This window comes from Natator depressus, chromosome 2 (genome assembly GCF_965152275.1).
Source record: "Natator depressus isolate rNatDep1 chromosome 2, rNatDep2.hap1, whole genome shotgun sequence".
In the NCBI taxonomy this organism is placed as follows: Eukaryota; Metazoa; Chordata; order Testudines; family Cheloniidae; genus Natator; species Natator depressus.
In genome coordinates, this window is record NC_134235.1 from 162,459,595 (window position 1) to 162,480,168 (window position 20,574).

Sequence of the window (20,574 nt, forward strand, 5' to 3'; positions counted from 1 at the left end):
TTTAAAGTTTACTTCTTTCATACAAGTGAGGGTGCAGGGTGAGGGGAGTTTTCACCTTTGTTGCTATTGTTCAAACATTAGAATGCTAAAACCTTAGCAGATGCCCTCTTGTCTAGTACGGAATAACTCTTGAGTTAGGAAATGTATTCCTAAGTCCCATATAGAGGACTAGGTATCTTTGTCCAGGCTCTTTTAAATTTGGGGTATCCTCTAATTTGGAAGGATGAAAGGAAGGTGTTTTTCATGGCTGAAGGGGTTTTCCTTAAACTTTCTTTGCCTGGTCTCAACCTGAATGTGATCTATCAAGAAGTTTTTGTCCTCCAGGGAGAATTTTTTTCAGGAATTTGTGGAACTCGGTGCTATAACAAAATTGCATATGTTGTATCTATAAGCAGTAAAATGCCTTGATTTAAAGCACATGCAAATGGTATCTCAGGTCTGTTATTGGACACCTCAGGCTTTACTGGAATCTTTGAAGAGATTTCAGTCTTTAACAAATCTTCAATATCTTCGACAATATACGCATTTCTTTTAAAAGTTTTGATACATGATTTTCTAGACAGAAATACTACTTTATACATCTTAATGTGATTAACTATTTCTCCCTTCTCTCCCCTACCCTGCTCAGTTATCCATAGGACACAGCACTGGTTTCATGGCAGGATCTCTAGGGAAGAGTCCCACAGGATTATTAAACAGCAAGGGCTTGTGGATGGGTAAGTATTTATTATTATCCCTCAGTATCATAGAGATTTCTTAAAAAAAACAAATTAGCCTTCACAATGCACAAGATCTTGATGCATAAAAAGGAGAAAGCAACCATCTAAAATTTAACCCCATGAGCCACCAGTGAATCCTGAACTAAGACCGTAGGTTTGGTTAAACCCTCTGCAGTACTCCAGCATTGTAAGTGCTCAAAAGTACTTATTCTCCCTTGACTTTCCTTAAAATTCTCTGTGCCTAAGAATGCTGTCTTTTGGAGGTCACTTACTGTGATGTCTTGTGCCTGTAACGTGTCCTTGAGCTGCTCATTCATACCTTCAGGGGGTCACTCCTCCAAGTGCTCCAGTGATCACTGGCATTGACAGTATACTAGTTTTTCATAATCATTCCACTTTGTGGCAAAGTTCTTCATGCTTCGCCATCTTCTGTTCATGTTCCTTTTCTGTGTTCTGTCTGTTGGTATGGCAACATCAGTTAACAAAGTTTTGTTGGTTGTCCTTTCCACAACAACTATGCCTGGTGTGTTTGCCTGCACCGTTTGGTCTGTGACAATTGTCAAGTCCCATAAAATCTTAGCCTCTTTCATTCTCTAGAGCAGGGGTGGGGAACTTCTGGCCCGCAGGCCAGATCCACCCCCTTGCTTAATTTCATCCGGCCCCCGGCAAGTCTCCACCCTGCAGGCCAGAAGCCCTGAGCCTTGGAGCCCCGCATGGGGCTGGAGCCATGAGCGTGGGCTCGCCCCGCTGCGAGGGGAAGCTATGGTGCCAGGCCAGTCGGTTGGCTGTCTCTGCAGCCCTGGCTAAGCGCAGGGGCGATCAGGAAAGCTCTGAGTCCATGTGCGCTTACCCCACCTGCAGGCGCTGCCCCTGCAGCTCGCATTGGCCGGGAACCACGGCCAGTGGGAGCTGCGGGAGTGACGTCTGCAGACGCACTGCTGGCAGCACGCACTATGCAGAGCCACCTGGCCACATCATGGCCACTTCCGGGAGCAGTGCGGGGCCAGGGCAGGTGGGGAGCCTGCCTTAGCCCCTCTGCACTGCAGCCTGGGAGCCGCCTGAGGTAAGCAGCGCCCGGCCGGAGCCCTCACCCCCTCCTGCACCCCAGCCCTGAGCCCCTTGCTGTACCTCAGCCCACTCCCAGAGACCACACACCCACCCCGAACCCACTGCCCAAGGTTGGAATCCCCTCCTACACCCTAACTCCCTCCCAGAGCCTGCACCCTCACCCTGAACTCCCTGCCCCAGCCATAAGCCCCCTCCTACAACCCAACTCCTTGCCCCAGCCCTGAGCGCACTCCCGCACTCCAAACCGTCAGCCCCAACCAGGAGCCCCCTCCTGCACCCTGAGCCCTTATTTCTGGCACTACCCTGGAGCCTTCTGTTATAGAGAGTCTACTCACCGTGGAAGTTAGGTTAGGATTCATTTGTGGTGGGGCAGCTAATGGTGGCTCAGTTTCCCAGGGAGCCATATTGCCCAGATACCTTGGGCTCTACATTACATGTAATGCTTCCCTGCTAGTCACGTTCTTGACCAAAGCACTATATGGTGTTATCATAAGGAAAGAGATGAAGGTCTTTCATATAGCTCAAATATATCCTAGAAAGTCAAAAGCACGCTCAACTGATGTTTCTGGCACTTGATCATCTCTTCTTGATGCAACAGGGCTGTACAGGGGTTCTGTTGTAGATGTATTATTGACTCTCAGCTCTATAGATACAATCATAATATGAGGAGAGAGGAGTACTCTGACAGGATGAGTGTTTTTCAGCAATGGCATAACTCCCTTGCCTGAAGAAATGCAATGAACAGATGGGACAGTGATCACTGCAGTGCAGATGTGTGATGCTGAAGTTTATTTCAGCAGTCATAAGAAGCTAGAGTGTGTTCTTTTTGTCCCTGGAACTCTAGACAGTTCTTGAAACTCAACCCTGGAAAATATTGCTCCTGGCATACTGGTTAGTTAGAAGGCCTGCCCCAGAAATACACTTGACTTTCTCACAAGCTGAGTGGTGGCTGGCACATTTCGAGTGTATTACCTAAGGTGTACTCTCATTTCCTTTTGTATGAAGAAGTTTTTCTTTTGTCTACTTTTTGGGGAATGCTGAGTGAAGGAGAATTCTTGGAATGGATGCCTAAAGTTTTGGAGCTCTTTTCTCCTCCAAGTACACAATTCACCGTTTGGCTGGGTTGGCTGACTACCTAATTTGAAGGTCACATGAAAGAAACGGGGGTCACATTAGAAATTACATCAATGAAGTACACTAATGCAATGTGAGTGTAAACCTTTGCAGCCACCCCTGCCTCCCAGAGTACATTTTCAGCTAATTTTGCTGAGGAAAAATACTCTTATGAGTGTTTGCATATGTTCTCAAGCTCTTTGTAGCATGGGAGCTGCCTCATGTGTAGTCACTGTTAGGAGAGTTCTTGCATTGTTTCTGAGTAATTACACCAGTTCATCTAAAAGCTACTGCTATCACAGTGCCATTTGTCTTGGCTAGCATAGGATACTGGAGAAGAGAGGTAATTTCTTTCTCTTTTTGTCTCCAAATCATCCTATAGGAGCCCAAACAAGAATATTTTCTTCATGAGCTTAGTTTCTGGCAATGGAATTACAATTACAGAGCCAGCAAACCTGATAGAGTATGTAGGTGAAGTAAGATAATCACATTTCTTTCTCCCTGTCTCTGCTTGTTGCTAGCATTGCATGAACCTGGGTTGGTATAGAACTCAAAAAGAGCAAATTACCATGTAAGAAATTGCCCTTTAACACCACTGAAGGAGGAGGAGAAAGAGAGTACAAAATGACAAAAGATCTGATTTTAGAGCAAATGAGTCATGCTGTTCAAGTTTGTACTAAAAGAAAATGGTCTTTCCTAGGCTGTTTCTCCTCCGGGACAGCCAGAGTAATCCAAAGGCATTTGTGCTTACACTGTGTCATCATCAAAAAATCAAGCATTTTCAAATCTTACCGGTAAGTGTTGACCAAAAAGTTTTTTCATTCTATCCGTTCTTCATAAAACCTTTGTCTTTGTGCATAGAGAACTATTTATGTACATAAATTACTAGTGCAATAAAATATAATGACAGTGTTGAGAAGCAGAACTCTTTTTTGGCATTTTTCAGTCTGTCTAAAAATGTCCTCTTGATCATTGCTTTGGCTGCTAGCATAAACATCAGAATCAAGGTGTAGAAGTGATGCAAAGAACTATGATCTCCACGGCTGATTAAAACCACAGGAATTGGCTACCTTTATCTCCATTGCACTCTTTGGTGGCAAGAAGGCTAATACTAGAATGTTTGTGGAAAGGGTTTTTTGTTTGGTTTTTTTTTTTTGCAGTTACTTTTATGGTTACCTGAGGAATTAGGGGTCTGAATTTGTAAGTTAAAACTGAAGTTTCTCAAAGTATAAATGCCCTCTAGCCAAAAGACATTCCAAACCCTTGAATGGGACTGGTATATCTACACAATCAGCCTAAAAGGTTTAGACCAAATGAGTATCAAGTCTCTCTTAACCCATAGGACCGTAGCATTCTTCTCTGTCTCCCAAATACGCTAATCAGCTAACAATTATTTGAGTAGGGCTTTTGTGTTTTACTTAATGGAGAGGTGGAGAGTTGCCTGAAAACCTGTAGAGAATTTATCACACCTTTCAAGTTCCCTGGCCATTCACTCTCATAAGAACTTTTCTAGCTGGGATTAAGGTACGTTTCTTTCAGTGGAGTTGTGAGTGCTTAGCACCTGTGGCAGTTGGACCATTAGTAGTTTGTTTGAGCACTCAAAAACTGAGGCACCAAAAGCCCATTAACAGTTTGAGTCACTGATGGAAATGCTGTACTTGTTTCCTGGTATCTGGGGTTCTTCTGGAAGGACTGGTTTAATACAGCAAAATACATGCTTTTAAGAGACATTTCCCAGCTGGAGTCGTGAACTGGAGGTGTAATTTCCAGCTCGAGGAGACATATTTGCACTATTTCTGATCAAACTAGTGTGCTCACAGTAAACACATAGCTGCCGGGGAGAAGGGAGGAACTAGCTGCCGTGAGTATGTACCTGAATATGTACTCATGGTGACATGAGCAGTTGGTGGGGCAAGCCACCCTGAGTATGGGCCAATGAAAGACCATTGGTGCATATTTGGGATGCAAACTCCTCACGCTGCCATGGCTTTTTGTCTGTTTTTAGCTCTCTAGCTCAGATCTAGTGCAGGTATGTTTCCGAACTGGAGGTGTAATTTCCAGCTTGAGAAATGTAGACGTACTCTAAGGTGGTGGAAAGTGCCAGGAAACTCTGTGACTGTTTGGTTTCTGCAGTCACTTGGTTACAATTCCACACCTCTCCAGTGAGTGAAAAAAATAAATAAAAGCCCTACGTCAATACTTGTAAGCTGGTTAGGACTCTTACTGGAGCTGTTTGTGCAGGGTAAGAAGGAACCTGGTACTTATGAATCTCCAAGAACACTTCAGGCTATGCAGCCAAAATACCTTAGATGAGACTGGTATAGTGACAGTGATTTTAAGAACAATATTTCTGTTTTGAGACCTATTAAGTTTTTAACTTAACCAAAGTGAATAAGGGGTTTTGTGCATCACAGGCTCCTAAATGACAAGCTGTAATTTGTGCTTATTTTTTCTTACATGAGATTGTACCTAGAATCTTAACTTATTGTCATACTTGGGTATTCTAATGTGCTGCCTAATTTGGAAAGGACTTCTTATTTCCCTAGTGTGAGGATGATGGACAGATATTTTTCAGCCTCGATGATGGGAATACCAAATTCTCTGACCTAATTCAGCTTGTTGAATTCTACCAACTAAACAAAGGAGTCTTGCCCTACAAACTCAAACACCACTGCATTCGCGTGGCCTTATGACCTACCATCTGACACTCACTGAAGACTGGATTTGCTGGAAGACTGGATTTGCTAGAAGAACAATTGTAAGAGAATGTTGACACTGGGGAATTGGCAGATGTGTAAGCTGGTTTAAAAATATTATGCACCTTGGGACTCTGAAAGGGATGGATTCAACTGGTGCCAACAGACCAAGATTTACTGGTTTGTCCAACACCTAAGAGTGAGTGCTGCTGAGTGTCCCAGCATCCCAAAAATTTGGGGGGAGGGTAGGTAAAATCATCATCAAATCTTGAAACAAAACTGGAATCTATCTTGGCTGGGCCACTCAACAGAAACAAGTGATGAAGATAAATCTTTGAAAAGAACTCTTGCCCTGGGATAATCTTGACAATTAAAACTAGTGTGTTGACTTTTTGTATTGATCACTTTTTTTTTTTTTTTGCACTCCTACTTGTTTCGGATATTGTATGCAGCCTATATTAGGAGCTGATGTGGCTTTTAAATTCATGCAAGAGTTGGGTATTAATCTAAACCCTAAAATGTATGAAATGCTTCAGCCTAAAAGGATCTAGAAGAAAACCCAGAAGTGTGTGTGTCACAAAACATCTCTGGATACCTGAGGTTCTCTCCTCGTTGAAGAAGCAGTATGAATACAATTCTAAAAGAACATACCACCATATGTATTCTTAAAACTGTTAACTTTTAGTATAATGGCTGTAGTATGTTTGTGGCATATTAGTGGTACCCAGTCATGCAAAGACTGTATTAGTCAGACTCTATGCACAAATGTTTGAACCTTTTTTACTTACTGATGGTGGTGGTTTGGGTTTTTCAGCCTGTTGATTTTATTGAGGAAATTTACTATTCCTAAATGAATTGTATGACCACACTTGTATTTGGAACCAGCTGCTTTTGTGTGGGAAAAGTACTTACACTGATAGTCTACTTATTATGACAAAAGATCAGTGTTTTTAGCTTTATATCTCCTTGAATTTTCAGACTGTTTCAAAGAGCTGTCTTTAGAGATAGTATACCTACAGTAACAATGATATGTAGCAAAGCTCTTTTAGGGTATAGGATTTTAAAAGAACTTGTACCCCTTTTGCTTTTGGTAGGGTCATGAAAGTTTACATGATGAGAAATGTGCAAACTGGGCTTGGAAATTCATTTAACTATGACTGGCATTTTTTTAATTTACTGCTGGCAACATCCATTCGACAACTGGTATTTGTGACAGACACAATAATGCATACCAGTATCTGTTGTAAACTAGTATATATCCTGCCTTAGTGCTGATTCATCATCAGAGCTACTTTATTGTTAATATTTAAATCAATTATGTAATGTTTACACAATAACACTTTCCCTTCTGTTGATAAACCAGTATTGAAACTAGGTAAGTACAAGTTGAATGTTCTCATTGGACTGCCATACTGCATACATCACTGTCACTCTTTTAGCAAGATCGTCAGTAGGTACAGGAGGTACTATTGAATTAACTTTATTTTCAAATACTCCACACAGTTTATACATAGCAAGAAATGTTTCACCCTGGGAACTTTCAGAATACTGTGGTGAGCAGAACTGTTTTCTCTTAAGACAGTAAATGATTCATACCAGCTAGTCTATGATGATCTCACCCTAATAAATACTTGTCACTGGGTTTGCTGAATTCTAGCCACCTGAAAGGATAAAGAAGGAAGAACAATTCTGTACCTTTAGGTCTTCATGTAGTGTTGAGAATAGTTTAAGACAAAAACTATAACCTGCCTGAGTCATCCATATCAGCTGTAACTATGTCAATGGTATAGAAACACTGTATTTTAGTTTACAGAACACATTCTAGTATTTTTTTTCCATGTAATGTCTACATATAAAAAATGAAGAAACTTGATTTAGTTTGTAGTGAAAACTTTTGTTTTTTTTAAATGTACATACTGAATTGAATGTTCCTGCTTTTTAGTCGGTTAAAATGTATTTTAAAACCTTGAAATTAAGCTAACTTACGTCTCAGAGTTCACTCTGCATGCTTCTATTTGGCCCCTCTTAAGTGGAAAAAAAAATTGTATTGATTACATTCTTATATTCACCAATTTCAGTAAGACCATTTATGCTGTAGTTTTTAAGTTTTTTTTTCTGTTTCCATAGTTTAGTCTCATCATTTTTCCAATAGGCAGTTAGCATTTGCAGTGTTTCATATTTATAAAACTTGCATTTTATTTAAATTTGAGAATGAAAGTTTGACTATGAATCATGATTTTGTATGTAGATGGTTGACTTAGTATTTTGTACCTTTCCCAGCTAACGTGAACTGTTTTGAGAAAGTGACCACTTTCCAAGTGGCAGCAATCTTACATGAGCAGATCACTGTTGTGTTTTGTTTTATTTTGTTTTTTAATTCTTTCTGCTGGAAAATAGTCAATACCACCTTAAACTTTTCCAGCCAATTCAGCTGGCTGCCAGCTTAGAATACCAAGGACTGAAGGACATTTGACTCTTATTTTTGTATTTAAATGACATGAATGTAAAGGGGATGCTCAGGGTTGTTTTGGAGCCTGTTGAATTTTTATCTTTTTGCCTGTGATTTTTATTTTCTAAATAAATACTTCATGTAGCGATCTTGAATATGTCGAGAAGGAAAATGCCAAACCATTTTGGTAATAAAGTTACTAGTTAAGTTATGTTACAATAGGTGTTAAAGTACAGAAACATTTTATTTGTTAATTACTCTTGAAGAAACACGTGCCTCAGTTTAGATGTTTTGTCTTATCTTTTCTGCACTAAATACCTGACAGTCTGACCAATCAATGCACCTTTCCAGTGGCGAGACTTGCTTATTGTAAATTATATTGTCACAATGCAAGATTTTAGTGACTGTAAAATGGAATAAAGTTAAGTTTTCAGGGAATGCAAAAGGTATTAACTTAAGAGACAAAACCTTTATTCAATATGCTTTGCTTCATACTGTAAATAGCTTTTTGGCTTGTGAACATAATTGTAATCTTTCAGGTATTTTTGTACAAATAAGGGACTGATATTCTGTTTCTTGTAATTAGAAATAAACATTAATACAGTGCTATTCATTTTATATTTGGAATTAATGTCCTTTTTTTGTGGCTACAGTCTGTTAACTTGAATCTAAATTATTTTGGTTGGATTCCTGTGTGTTAAAGATCTCTTTAAGAATACTCAAAGGAAAATGGAATCCTACAAGACATTTTGCTACTGGCTTTTGGGCCTAAAGATTACTGATAGGACAGTTTGCCATAGAGTTTCCACACTGGATAGCAATCAGTTTAAACTAACCTCACTGTGTCTTCCTTTCACAAATACAGCAGGCATCTCGGGGTAATTTAAATCCAACTCTTTATTACAATTTTGATTGCGAGGTAATGTGTCTTGTTCAGGTTCATTCATCTTCTCTGGCTTGTCCCCTGCTAATCACTTAAAGGTTTTGACAGTCCCCTAAATTGCTGGTCCTTTCTTCAGTAATTGCGTTATTTTGTTAATAAACATATTATCCTCTCAGACAGTTTTATGGTGCCCTCTTCTACATGATATTTCTTTTATACATCTCAATTATAAAACAGCTTAATCTTTTACCTGTTAATCATAAACTCAATTTTCTGTTCCTCTCCACATAGATAGCCCCTGAGCTAGAACACCTTGTTATTCATAGTAGAATATTTGACTATCTACTATCACCATAATCAGGGGTGCTGGAACTAGGGGTGCTGGGAGTGCGGAAGCACCTCCTGGCTTGAGAGGTTTCCATCATATACAGGGTTTACAGTTTTCTTCAGTGGTTCTCAGCACCCCCACTACACAAATTGTTCCAATGCCACTGACCATAATATGTCCATAATTTACTCCTGGGGGGAATTTGCCAATAAATGCAAAATGCTGCATATTTTTAGGGCTGTTGATTAATCGCAGTTAACTCATGAAATTAACTCAAAAAATAATCGCAATTTTAAAAAATTATTCGCAGTTTTAATCACACTGTTAAACAATAGAATACCAATTGAAATGTATTAAATAGTTTTGCATGTTTTTTCTACATTTTCAAATATATTTATTTCAATTACAACACAGTATACAAAGTAGAGAGTGTTCACTTTATAGTATTATTTTTTATTGCAAATATTTGCACTGTAAAAATGGCAAACAAAAGTAATTGTATTTTTCAATTGACCTCATACAAGTACTGTAGTGCAATCTCTTGATGGCGAAAGTGTAGCTTACAAATGTAGAATTTTTTTTGGTTACATAACTGCACTCAAAAACAAAACAGTGTAAAACTTCAGAGCCTACAAGTCCACTCAGTCCTACTTCTTGTTCAGCCAATTGTTAAGACAAACAAGTTTGTTTACATTTACAGGAGATAATGCTGCCCGCTTCTTATTTCCAACATCACCTGAAAGTGAGAACAGGCATTCGTATGGCACTTTTTTAGCCAGCATTGCAAGGTATTTACATGCCAGTTATGCTAAACATTCGTGTGTCCCTTCATGTGTCGGCCACCATTCCAGAGGATATGCTTCCATGCTGATGATGCTTGTTTAAAAAAATAATGCGTTAATTAAATTTGTAGCTGAACTCTTTGGGGGAGAGTTTATATGTCTCCTACTGTTATTACCTGCATTTTACCATATATTTCATGTTATAGTAGTCTTGGATGATGACCCAGCACACGCTGTTCGTTTTAAGAACACTTTTACTGCAGATTTGACAAAACGCAAAGAAGGTACCAATGTGAGATTTCTAAAAATAGCTACCGCACTCGACCCAAGATTTAAGAGTCTGAAATGCCATCCAAAATCTGAGAGGAACCAGGTGTAGAGCGTGCTTTCAGAAGTCTTAAAAGAGCAACACTCCGATGCGGAAACTACAGAACCCGAACCACCAAAAAAGAAAATCAACCTTCTGCTGGTGGCATCTGACTCAGATGATGAAAATGAGCATGTGTCGGTCCATGCTGCTTTGGATCATTATCAAACAGAACCCATCATCAGCATGGACGCATGTCCTCTGAAGTATGAAGGGACATATGAATCTTTAGTGCATCTGGCACATAAATATCTTGTGATGCTGGCTACAACCATGCCATGAGAACGCCTGTTCTCACTTTCAGGTGATATTGTAATCAACATTATCTCCTGAAAATGTAAACAAACTTGTTTGTCTGAGTGATTGGCTGAACAAGAAGTAGGACTGAATGGACTTGTAGGCTCTAAAGCAGGGGTGGGCAAACTTTTTGGCCCGAGGGCCACATTGGGGAATAGAAATTGTATGACGGGCCATGAATGCTCACAAAATTGGGGCTGGGGTGCAGGAGGGGAGTGAGGGCTTTGGTTGGGAGTGTAGGCTCTGGTGTGGGGCTGGGAATGATTGGTTTGGGGTGCAGGAGGGTGCTCCAGGCTGGGATCAAGGGGTTTGGAGAGTGGGTGGGGGATCAGGGCTGGGGCATGGGGAGAGGCTCAGGGGTGCAGGCTCTGAGCGGCGCTTACCTCAAGTGGATCCCGGAAGAAGTGACATGTCCCTTCTCTGGATTCTACGTGGAGATGCGGCCAGGCAGCTCTGCACACTGCCCCATCTGCAGGCACTACCCCTGCAGCTCCCATTGGAGCACGTAGGAGCCGGAACGGGGCCATGCCGCAGCTTCCGGGAGCCATGTGGTGCGGCCCCATCCCGGCCAGAGCGGGTCTGAGCCGCATGGTGTGGCCCCGTTCCTGTGCCCCAGCCAGAGCGCCGGAGTGGGGCCAAGCCGTGTGGTGTAGCCCCCGACCTTGCTCCTCAGCGGGAGCTCGTGGGCCAGCTTAAAATAGCTTGTGGGCTGGATCTGGCCCCCAGGCTGTAGTTTGCCCACCCCTGCTCTAAAGTTTTACATTGTTTTGTTTTGGAGCGCAGTTAGTTTTGTACATAATTCTACATTTGTAAATTCAGCTTTCATGATAGAGATTGCACTTCAGTACTTGTATTGGGTGAATTGAAAAATACTGTTCCTTTTGTTTTTTACAGTGCAAATATTGGTAAAAAAATAAATATAAAGTGAGCACTGTAAACTTTGTATTCTGTGTTGTAATTAAAATCATAGAATCATAGAATACCAGGGTTGGAAGGGACCTCAGGAGGTCATCTGGTCCAACCCCCTGCTCAGAGCAGGACCAATCCCCAATTTTTGCCCTGATCCCAAATGGCCCCCTCAAGGATTGAACTCTCAACCCCGGGTTTAGCAGGCCAATGCTCAAACCACTGAGCTATCCCTCCTCCCAAATCAATATATTTGAAAATGTAGAAAATATCAAAGCTATTTAAATAAATGGTATTCTCTTATTTTTAATAGTGCGATTAATCATGCAATTAATCAAGATTAATTTTTTAATCGTGGGATTAATCACGATTCATTTTTTTAATCGCTTGACAGCCCTACATATTTTTTTGTCAAAATAATGCAATATAATCACACCGGTTTCACTTATTTGGTAATTTATTTCAACTACCGTACAGAAAAAAAATCACAATAACTGTTCAGCATTTTTAAACACATGAAAGTTAAGTTACAAATACTTGATAAGCAAGACCCGGCGTTCCAGTTATAATCCTGGATTTTCATTTAAATGACATTACTTTTATGTTGGTGTTTGGTGTTCTGTAAAGTAGAATGTCACTTTAAATTGCTCAGACTGTCACAAAAAAGTCGTGCAGTTTTGCGAATCATTGTCCTGCGTTTTTTTTAAATGGATAAGTAAAATAGATCCTGAGCTGTAATCTAACCCCCTTGTGACTCTCTGGCACTGGAAAAAAAGCGAGAAAGCACATAGACCTGGGGTTCTCAAACTGGGGGTCGGGACCCCTCAGGTGGTCGCGAGGTTATTGCATGGGGGGTCGCGAGCTGTCAGCCTCCACCCCAAATCCCACAGTGCCTCCAGCATTTATAATGGGGTTAAATATATAAAAAAGTGTTTTTAATTCATAAGGCTTGCTGTGTGAAAGGGGTCACCAGTACAAAAGTTTGAGAACCACTGACATAGACCGTCCTAGCTGAGGAGTCCATTATTGTCATTTACAGTAAGGCTCCTTTACACCACTCTGGCAAGGTAAAGGAGCCTTAATTGACTAAGAATGGGAAGTTTCAGAGTAGGAGCCGTGTTAGTCTGTATTCGCAAAAAGAAAAGGAGGACTTGTGGGACTAACAAATTTATTTGAGCATTAGCTTTCGTGAGCTACAGCCCACTTCATCAGATGCAAGAATGGGAACTGTTAACTAACAATGGGAATATTAGCAGCCTGCCTGTTTAGTAGTTACATGTCTGCTCTGCCTCAGGGACAGAGCCTGCTTCACACAGCCCTACGCCTCCCAGCCCAGGATGCAGCAGCAGCAGCAAGGAGAGGGACAGTGTAAGGAGTAGTCTACCCTGGCAACGTTAAAGCGACGCCGTGGCTCTCCCAGCACTCTGAAAAAAACACCTCCAGGAGGGGTGTAGCTACCAGCGCACTGTCTACACTGGTGCTTTACAGCGCTGAAACTTGCTGCGCTCAGAGGGGTGTTTTTTCACACCCCCGAGCAAGAAAGTTGCAGCGCTGTAAAGTGCCAGTGTAGACAAGCCCTGAGTCTCTCTCACTGGTTCGTGTGCAGGCAGGCGCCCAGCCCCCCCCCTTAACTTCTGTCCATGGAGGCACGCATGCACCGCCACGGTGATCTGCACTCTACTGCCGGCTGTTCCCAGCAGACATGCCCGGGCTGCAGCGGAAGGGGCGTGTGTTCCCCACAGATTTCTTGGCTCTCCCATTTTTCTGCGGGGGAGCCAAGAAATCTGCGGAAGGTATGAATTCTGTGCTCCCCCCCAGGGTGCAGCATTCCCCCAGGAGTAATAATTGTGCACAGAACTCCAGGAGTGGTCTTGATAGCCCTTCTTGCAGTACAGTAGCCTCTTCCAATATGTTCTTGCCTATTCTATTTATCCATGTTAATGTTCTGTTTGCTTCCCTAGCTACTGCCAGACATTGAATTGAAAACTTTTCTCTGATAAGTGTCTGGAGCGTTTCTATTTAGGGTGGCTTTCCTTTTTTCCCTTTAGCTCAAAAGATTTCAAACAGCTTATACAGATAACTTCATCCACCACTGAAATGCAGCAGCCGTTTAACATTACACAACAGCTCAGCACAAAGTGAAAATGGATCCCTTATCCAGTGGGAATGGTAAATGTCACACTTGTAATGGTTCAGCACTGTCACTGGATACTGTTACATAGATCTGCCTTACTACTAAAGGAGGTATGGTCTCTACCAGCTGTTCAATTAGAAACCAATACAGACACTCAGTATTAACACCTTTCAGCTTTGAGCACAAAACTTGTTCACAACTTACCAAAAATCGGCCGATTGGGTTAGATTCACGAAGAAATGTAGGTGTAATGATAAGCTTAACCACACCTAGCTTGTGGGTGCCTAGAAAATCACTGGGATTCACAAAGCCTGGCTTTGGAGCACAGGCTCCCTACACAATGAAGAGGGAGAGGTGGGCACCTCAGTATAGGATTCACAAAAGCCAGCATGCTGGGTGACTCCCTGCCTGAACTAGCCAATGGGAGATGCCAAGGTGAGGGATGTGTGGTATGCCCAGCCCCTCTCTCAGAGATAGGTGCCTAGGTCTGGGCTACAGGGAGGTGCCACCTCCTGCTTGGGATTCTCATCGGCGAACCCTTTCTTGGTGTTAGGTGCCTATGCTGCTTTTGCAAGAAGCTTGTGGAGGGGCGGAGGAGGAGGTGCTCCCTCATAACTCTCAGTCTGGTACTTACCAGGGATGTGGGAGACCCCGCCCAGTACAAGTGCCCCCCTCCACCAGAGGGAGAGAAGGGATTTGGGGATATTCTGCTGTAGGGCTTCCTCAATCTCTCCTGTTGAAACTGTTCCTCCGTGGAAAAGTAATTTTAAAAAAAAAAATTCAAAATTCATTGGAGCAGGGGGAACAAATTCTGGTCTCTTGCTTTCGAGGTGAGTGCTCTAACCACCAACCTACGGAGTCATTCTCGTGTGTACTTGCATGTGTTCCCTCTCAGTGATTCTTTCATTATTTATTCACAGTGTTGGGAACTTGTTTGGGGAGCATCTGACTGCTAATTTAGTTTGTGCTGATGCTGTAATTTGACATACTTATGGCCATCTTATATCCTGCTTTGTCTCAAACATTATTTGTGTAGTGTGTCTTAGACTTTTGCAACAGGATCAACTGACAAAGACCGCTTTCCTGCCACATTGTATTAATTTAGGTTGTTACTGCAATCCAGATATCATGCCGCCTCTTCTTAACTTTGAGCATAATTTAATTAGGATTTGGAAACGAAAACAATCACATAACCGTAGCCTGAGGGATAGTGTGACTTTCATTAGGTGCTTTGATTTGTCACCTCTGAGTCTTTAAAATAAAGGATTGTGTTTGCCATATATAGTGCAAACTCTAAGCCAAAAGAAATTCTGCCTTATTACTCATCGCTTTGCATACATACGGACAGACCTTTTTACAGGAAAAGGTTAGTTCATCATTAGACATCAGCGTGACTAACTGGGCCTCTTGCAAAGCTTGTTCTTTATTCAGGTCCTATGTTTTGCTTAATGTGGGAGTTCTCAAGAACCCCCAGTGGCTCTGTGGTGCCACGGCTCCCCCATTGAGTTCAGTGCAGGTTGGTAGGCTCAAGATGGCTGCTAGCTTTTTGTGCTAAATGCTGGCCAGGTTTTATAGGCTCCTGGCCTGAAATGAGCTGAGCTTCAGCGGGGGAGAGGCAAGAAAAGGGAAGGGCTGACCCACAGTTTTGGGATATTTGGGATGGAGGAGAATTAGAAAGGGAGTGGGAAAGAAATGAGTGTTGGAGAGGATGAGGAAATCAAAAAAAGAGGCAAAATGGCCTAAGCAATCAGCTGCACCAACTCCTAAAACAGACCATCCAGAGGCCGAGTCCCCATCACAGTGCTATTGTGATTAAAGCAAAAGCGTGTGTATATCATTAACATATTTGATGATGGGGTGAACAGTTGTGAATTTTGAAAACTAAGCTTAGGACTCGCTTCCCAATTTAAGAGTTGAAGAACTAAAGTGACTATTTAAGTGATCGTAAAGCTCCTGAGTGCTAGCCTAGCCAGCCATGGAAAGTGGAAATCCTCTCTGTAGCCACAGTAACAGGCATGATGCAGGCAGTGGTAGTGCAACCTTCCCCGAACTACCTCACAATTACAACTAGTCGAGTAGTAAATACAATGAGTAAATGTATTGAAAGACCGTTGGGAAAAATCATCAAATTCTTCACCAAGTAGCCCGTGTCTTATCAAAACAGCTGGTCAAAGAAGGAAGAAAACTGGAAATCTGTCTGAAAGGATTTACAATGAACAGTTTGACCAACTCAACAACTGCGCCTCTGTCCTGACCTGGAGAAAAGAGCAGCTAGAGAGGAGTGTGGCTCAGAAGAAATGCCACTCCACTTTCTCTTCCACATGTGCTTAGTGTTAATGGAACGTTGCTAGCCGGCGTCTATGGAAAGGAAGAGTGCATTCAATTGAACTCTCGCCAGGACAGGGAGGAGAGGAGGGGATGGGGAGGGGGGGAAGGAGGTGGGAGGGTAGAATCTCAACTAGGCAGGGGAAGAGGTGGGCAAGGGGGAGAATCAGCTGGGAAGGAAGACCCAGATCCACAAAAGGACTTCAGCATGGTGATGCTGAGTGTGAGCAGGACAATGCTTCTCTTCATCTGGTGGGAGCATTGCGCTGGGGTCTAGGCATGAGAGAGGTCTCCAAGAGAGGTCTGCCTGATGCTGCAGTGCTCATGCTCAGAGGCAGAAATGTAGGGTAGCAGACTTGTACAGTGAAAATGTTGGCTCTGAATGAGTTTGAATGGAATAATATTCTCCTGTGAATGACTGAGGCTGGCTGCCTGTAGAGGGGATCCAATGCGTATTATGAAAGAGCTGAAGCTGGTTCCCTCCGGCAACGACAGCCTGATGGATATCCTGCCAGGGGAAAGAAAATCTTCTCCCAACAAGCCAAAGCTCACTCTCCTGACCAGCTGGTTTAAAGGGTGAGAAATTAAAAATCAGACCTGCCCCCTGTGCTTGGAGTCCTGTCTGCTGACCACAGTGCTCAACACAGTCGTTCCTCCCTTTTCCTCCTGTTCGCCCGGCAGCCACAGCATTGTTTTCTCTGTTTCAATCAGTTGCACCTGTGCAAAGCCTAGCAGAGACCATGGGGTTGCACAGGTGCAACGGAGGGCCTCATTTGGCCCACAGAACAGTGTAGCTGGACTCTTGGACTCCTGAGTTGAGTTTGTAGGGTTGGAAGTTTTGAGGGCAGGGGCACATCATTCACTTAAAAACTCTCTGCCTGTTTGCTGTGGAAGTTATTGAGTGATGAGAAGCCCCGGACCTTCTCTTGAGTCCCATCCTTGAGTGAAGCTGCACAGTAAATTGTTCTAGCAGAGGCCCTTGAGGCGAGTGTGGTAGTGGCAAGGATGGGGGAGAAGCATGCTGGCAGCAGGACCAACATGCTTGCGGTGTCCCTGGAGAACAGCCTAGGATTCATTCGTTGGGGAACACTGAACTGTGGCTTGCTCACCAGTGTCTGGAAGCTGAGGGAAAAGCATCACCCGGTAAAAACTGTGGTTCCTTTTCATTCAGCTGGGAAACGGTAAGATGTGGGGTAGGGAGGTACCTCTGTACTGGGCCACGAGTGGAGGAGGGCTGGTGGGGATGCTGGCCTTATCAAACTAATGTTCTCCAGAGTTCATGTGCAATCCCGGGGAGCTGGGAGCTCTCAGACCTTCAGTTTAATGAAAGAATTGTCCCTGGGGAAGTAACTAACAAATGACAGGGACCATTAAGTAGTTTCCTTCAAAATACATCAAATTCCCCATTAAAAACCCATTTATCTTGGGATGCCCACAAGAAGCCAGTTTGTTGGAATCATTTGGTGCAAAGAAACAGCAGATACCTCCACATCTGGATAGCCCAATGTATCTCATTTTCCATGATGTCTGTTGTCAGGGTTTCTCCCCACTCTGAACTCTCGGTTACAGGTGTGGGGACCCACATGAAGGACCCCTTAAGCTTATTTCTACCAGCTTAGGTTAAAAACTTCCCCAAGGCACAAATCCTTCCTTATCCTTGGATGGGTACTGCTGCCACCACCAAGTGAGTTAGACAAAGATTCAGGGAAAGGGCCACTTGGAGTTCCTGTTTCCCTAAAATATCCCCCCAGGTCCCTTCACTCCCTTTCCTGGGGCGGCTTGAGAATAACATACCAACCAAATAGGTAAACCAGGTTCTTAAAAAACAGAACTTTATTATAAAGAAAAAAAAGTAAAAGAAGCACCTCTGTAAAATCAGGATGGAAGGTAACTTTACAGGGTAATAAGATTCAAAACACGGAGGATTCCCCTCTAGCCAAAACTTTAAAGTTACCAAAAAAAGAAAAAAAAACAGGGATAAACCTCCCTTTTAGCACAGGGAAAATTCACAAACTAAAACAAAAGATAATCTAATGCCTTTCCTTGCTTTACTTACAATTTTTGTAATCCTAGATCTTATTTCAGGCAGGGTTCTAAGAGATGGTTTTTCCTGCCCCGGTCCCTCTCTGGCTCTGAGAGAACACACACAAAGAGACAAAGCAAAAATATTCCCCCACAGATTTGAAAGTATCTTCTCCCCTTATTGGTCCTTTTGGCCAGGTGCCAACCAGGTTATTTGAGCTTCTTAACCCTTTACAGGTAAAGGAGGGATTTTATGCTACCCTTAGCTGAATGTTTATGACACCTGTCCTTGTAGAACATAAGCTTTCTTGGGTAAGTAATGAAAACTGTGCAAAAATGCAAACGATTATAATGTTTTGTGATGTTAAATCCAAGTTTGCTAGCTCCTAATAGAGGCTTTTCCTCCACTCTTAACTTGTTTGACAAGTTAGAAGAAGTAATCTATTCAAAGAAGCAGTATACATCTTGAAATATTAGTAGGGTTTAGTTCAAAATGAGCCTTGGATTTCTTCAAAAAACTTATTTGAATGAGGTGAAACTGAATTTTGAAAGACCGATATTTAAGGAGCCCAGGTAGAGGCTATAACTCCTCTAACAAAGAATAGAAAACAAGGTGCTGGACTTCAGATGCTATGGTACTACTCGTTCTGCAGCAAAAACTGTTCTACAGTTTGACCAACAGAGGGCGCTCATAGTGCTGCACACTAAGCAAGGCGAAGTGTTTAGAGCTGAATACTGTACTACAGTGATATGGATCCAGAGAGCTACACTTTTCTCCAGCAATGAGATGCAATAGCTGTTAAGTCTCTGGGTATTGGCCAAATCCAATGGGAGCTTTGCCAAGGACGTCAGTGGAACCAGAATTTGGCTTGGTGCGTGTTTATTTTTCAGAGGCATTTGAACAAGACCAAATCTCTAGTTTGGAGTGTGGCTGTGCTGTACAAAAAATAACCACTGTCTCCTGTGAAATGTTAGTTTAAACAAATACAAGTGAGCTTAACTTGTCTGCAAGCAAGTGCTTCCTGCCCTCCTTCAGCGCACAGGTCATGGAAATGTGTATTTGCACCACTTTGATTTGGTTTTGGTACTGAAACCAAAGGCAGAGGCAAGAACTCACAAGAAATGGGAGACTGTAGTCATAACCCCGACTGCCTGCTCCACCACTGCTGCCTTTTTCGGGGGGCGGGGGGACAAGGAGTAGAGAGGAAGGTGGATGGAGAATGAAAGCACAAACCTTGTCCACAAGTAACTAAGGGTCTGTCTGTCTTTGTCCTTTCTGTTTCCCATCACCACAATATCTCAGCACCTTTCACGTAAACTCTATAGTGAAGTTCCCAGTAGACTTCCAGGGGTCTCTGCACTTCTCCCTTTTGGTGGGTAAAAACTGCTTGGAAGGTGGGGTGGGGGATCTTTTAATTTTAATTCATTTCATTTTTTTTTAAGTTGGTAGGAGTGTAGGGGTAAGAGGAGGCAACAGTGTAATGCCATTCCTATGGCGCAAAGCCTTTCTGTTTGAAAAACTTTCTAACATTTCCTAAAGATGCTAAGGCTGGATTTGCCTGATCCCCTCTGGAAGCTTGTTCCATAGCCAGATTCCCCTGAGGATGCTTTAGACCTTGCTCGCACATGCCTCATCCTGGAGGTTTTGTCATCTGCATTGTACCATAAAATCAAAGCTATCATGGTGGTTCGTAGATTAATAGACTACAGTAGTTCCTAAAGGTTCTTTATTAGCTCGTATGGAAAACTTTTTATCCCTGGAGCTCCAAGTTCTTCACAAAGGTGGTAAGTATCATTATCCCTACTTTGCAGGTGGGAAAACCGAGGCACAGTGATTTGCCCAAAGGCAATAGCAGAGCGAGTAATAGATCCTAGTTCTCTTGAGTTCCAATCCAGTGTCCTATCCACTAAGCCATGCCCTGCCTCCCTCTTAAATGTTTGTGGTTTAAATAACGTGTAGGGGGGGAGGGCGGGAGGAGTAACAGCAATGATTTTCTGAAGTGCCTCTATAAAGTGCACAGGCAAATTTTCTCTCGTTATGCAGTATTCCGTGTTCCTAATAATGTAGCTCTTTTTACTACAAAGTATTTTATTAGGCATTAGAGATGGACTTAAAACTTCAAGATTCTGACAGCCTGGAAGTGACTGGGAACTGAATTTTCTGGCACTGGCCTACCTCTGTTAAGGATTTGGGGGAGTCTATATTTAGTGCTGCTTGAGTGTGTCTTTGAATCATGGTGTTTGAGGCGCATTCTAGCAAAGCATGACCATCTACAAGCTGCAAAATCCTATCAGCAAAATAACCCTAGATGAGCAAGCACTTAGAGCTTTGGTAGTCCTACCTTAAGATAGCGCATACCTGCTGGTGTCAAAGCCCAACAGCACTGCAGGCAGAACAAGGAGAAACTAGTAGAAATTTCAGCCTCTTAACTTAACTTGTGAGGACAGGAGGTAGATTTGAGCACCTGCTGTGAGAAATTATCAA

At 42.6% G+C, this 20,574-nt stretch overlaps 1 protein-coding gene across 1 annotated transcript in view; it reads left to right on the plus strand.

Moving 5' to 3' along the window:
• Nucleotides 1–8,641, plus strand: part of GRB10 (growth factor receptor bound protein 10) — a 206,293-nt gene extending 197,652 nt beyond the window's left edge. Inside the window, exons 15-17 of the mRNA XM_074945240.1 lie at nucleotides 629–716; nucleotides 3,601–3,694; nucleotides 5,447–8,641. Of these exons, the coding sequence (XP_074801341.1) occupies nucleotides 629–716; nucleotides 3,601–3,694; nucleotides 5,447–5,593 (329 nt within the window). The 3' untranslated portion in view covers nucleotides 5,594–8,641. The remainder of the gene's footprint in view (nucleotides 1–628; nucleotides 717–3,600; nucleotides 3,695–5,446) is intronic.
• Nucleotides 8,642–20,574: the final 11,933 nt, after the last annotated feature.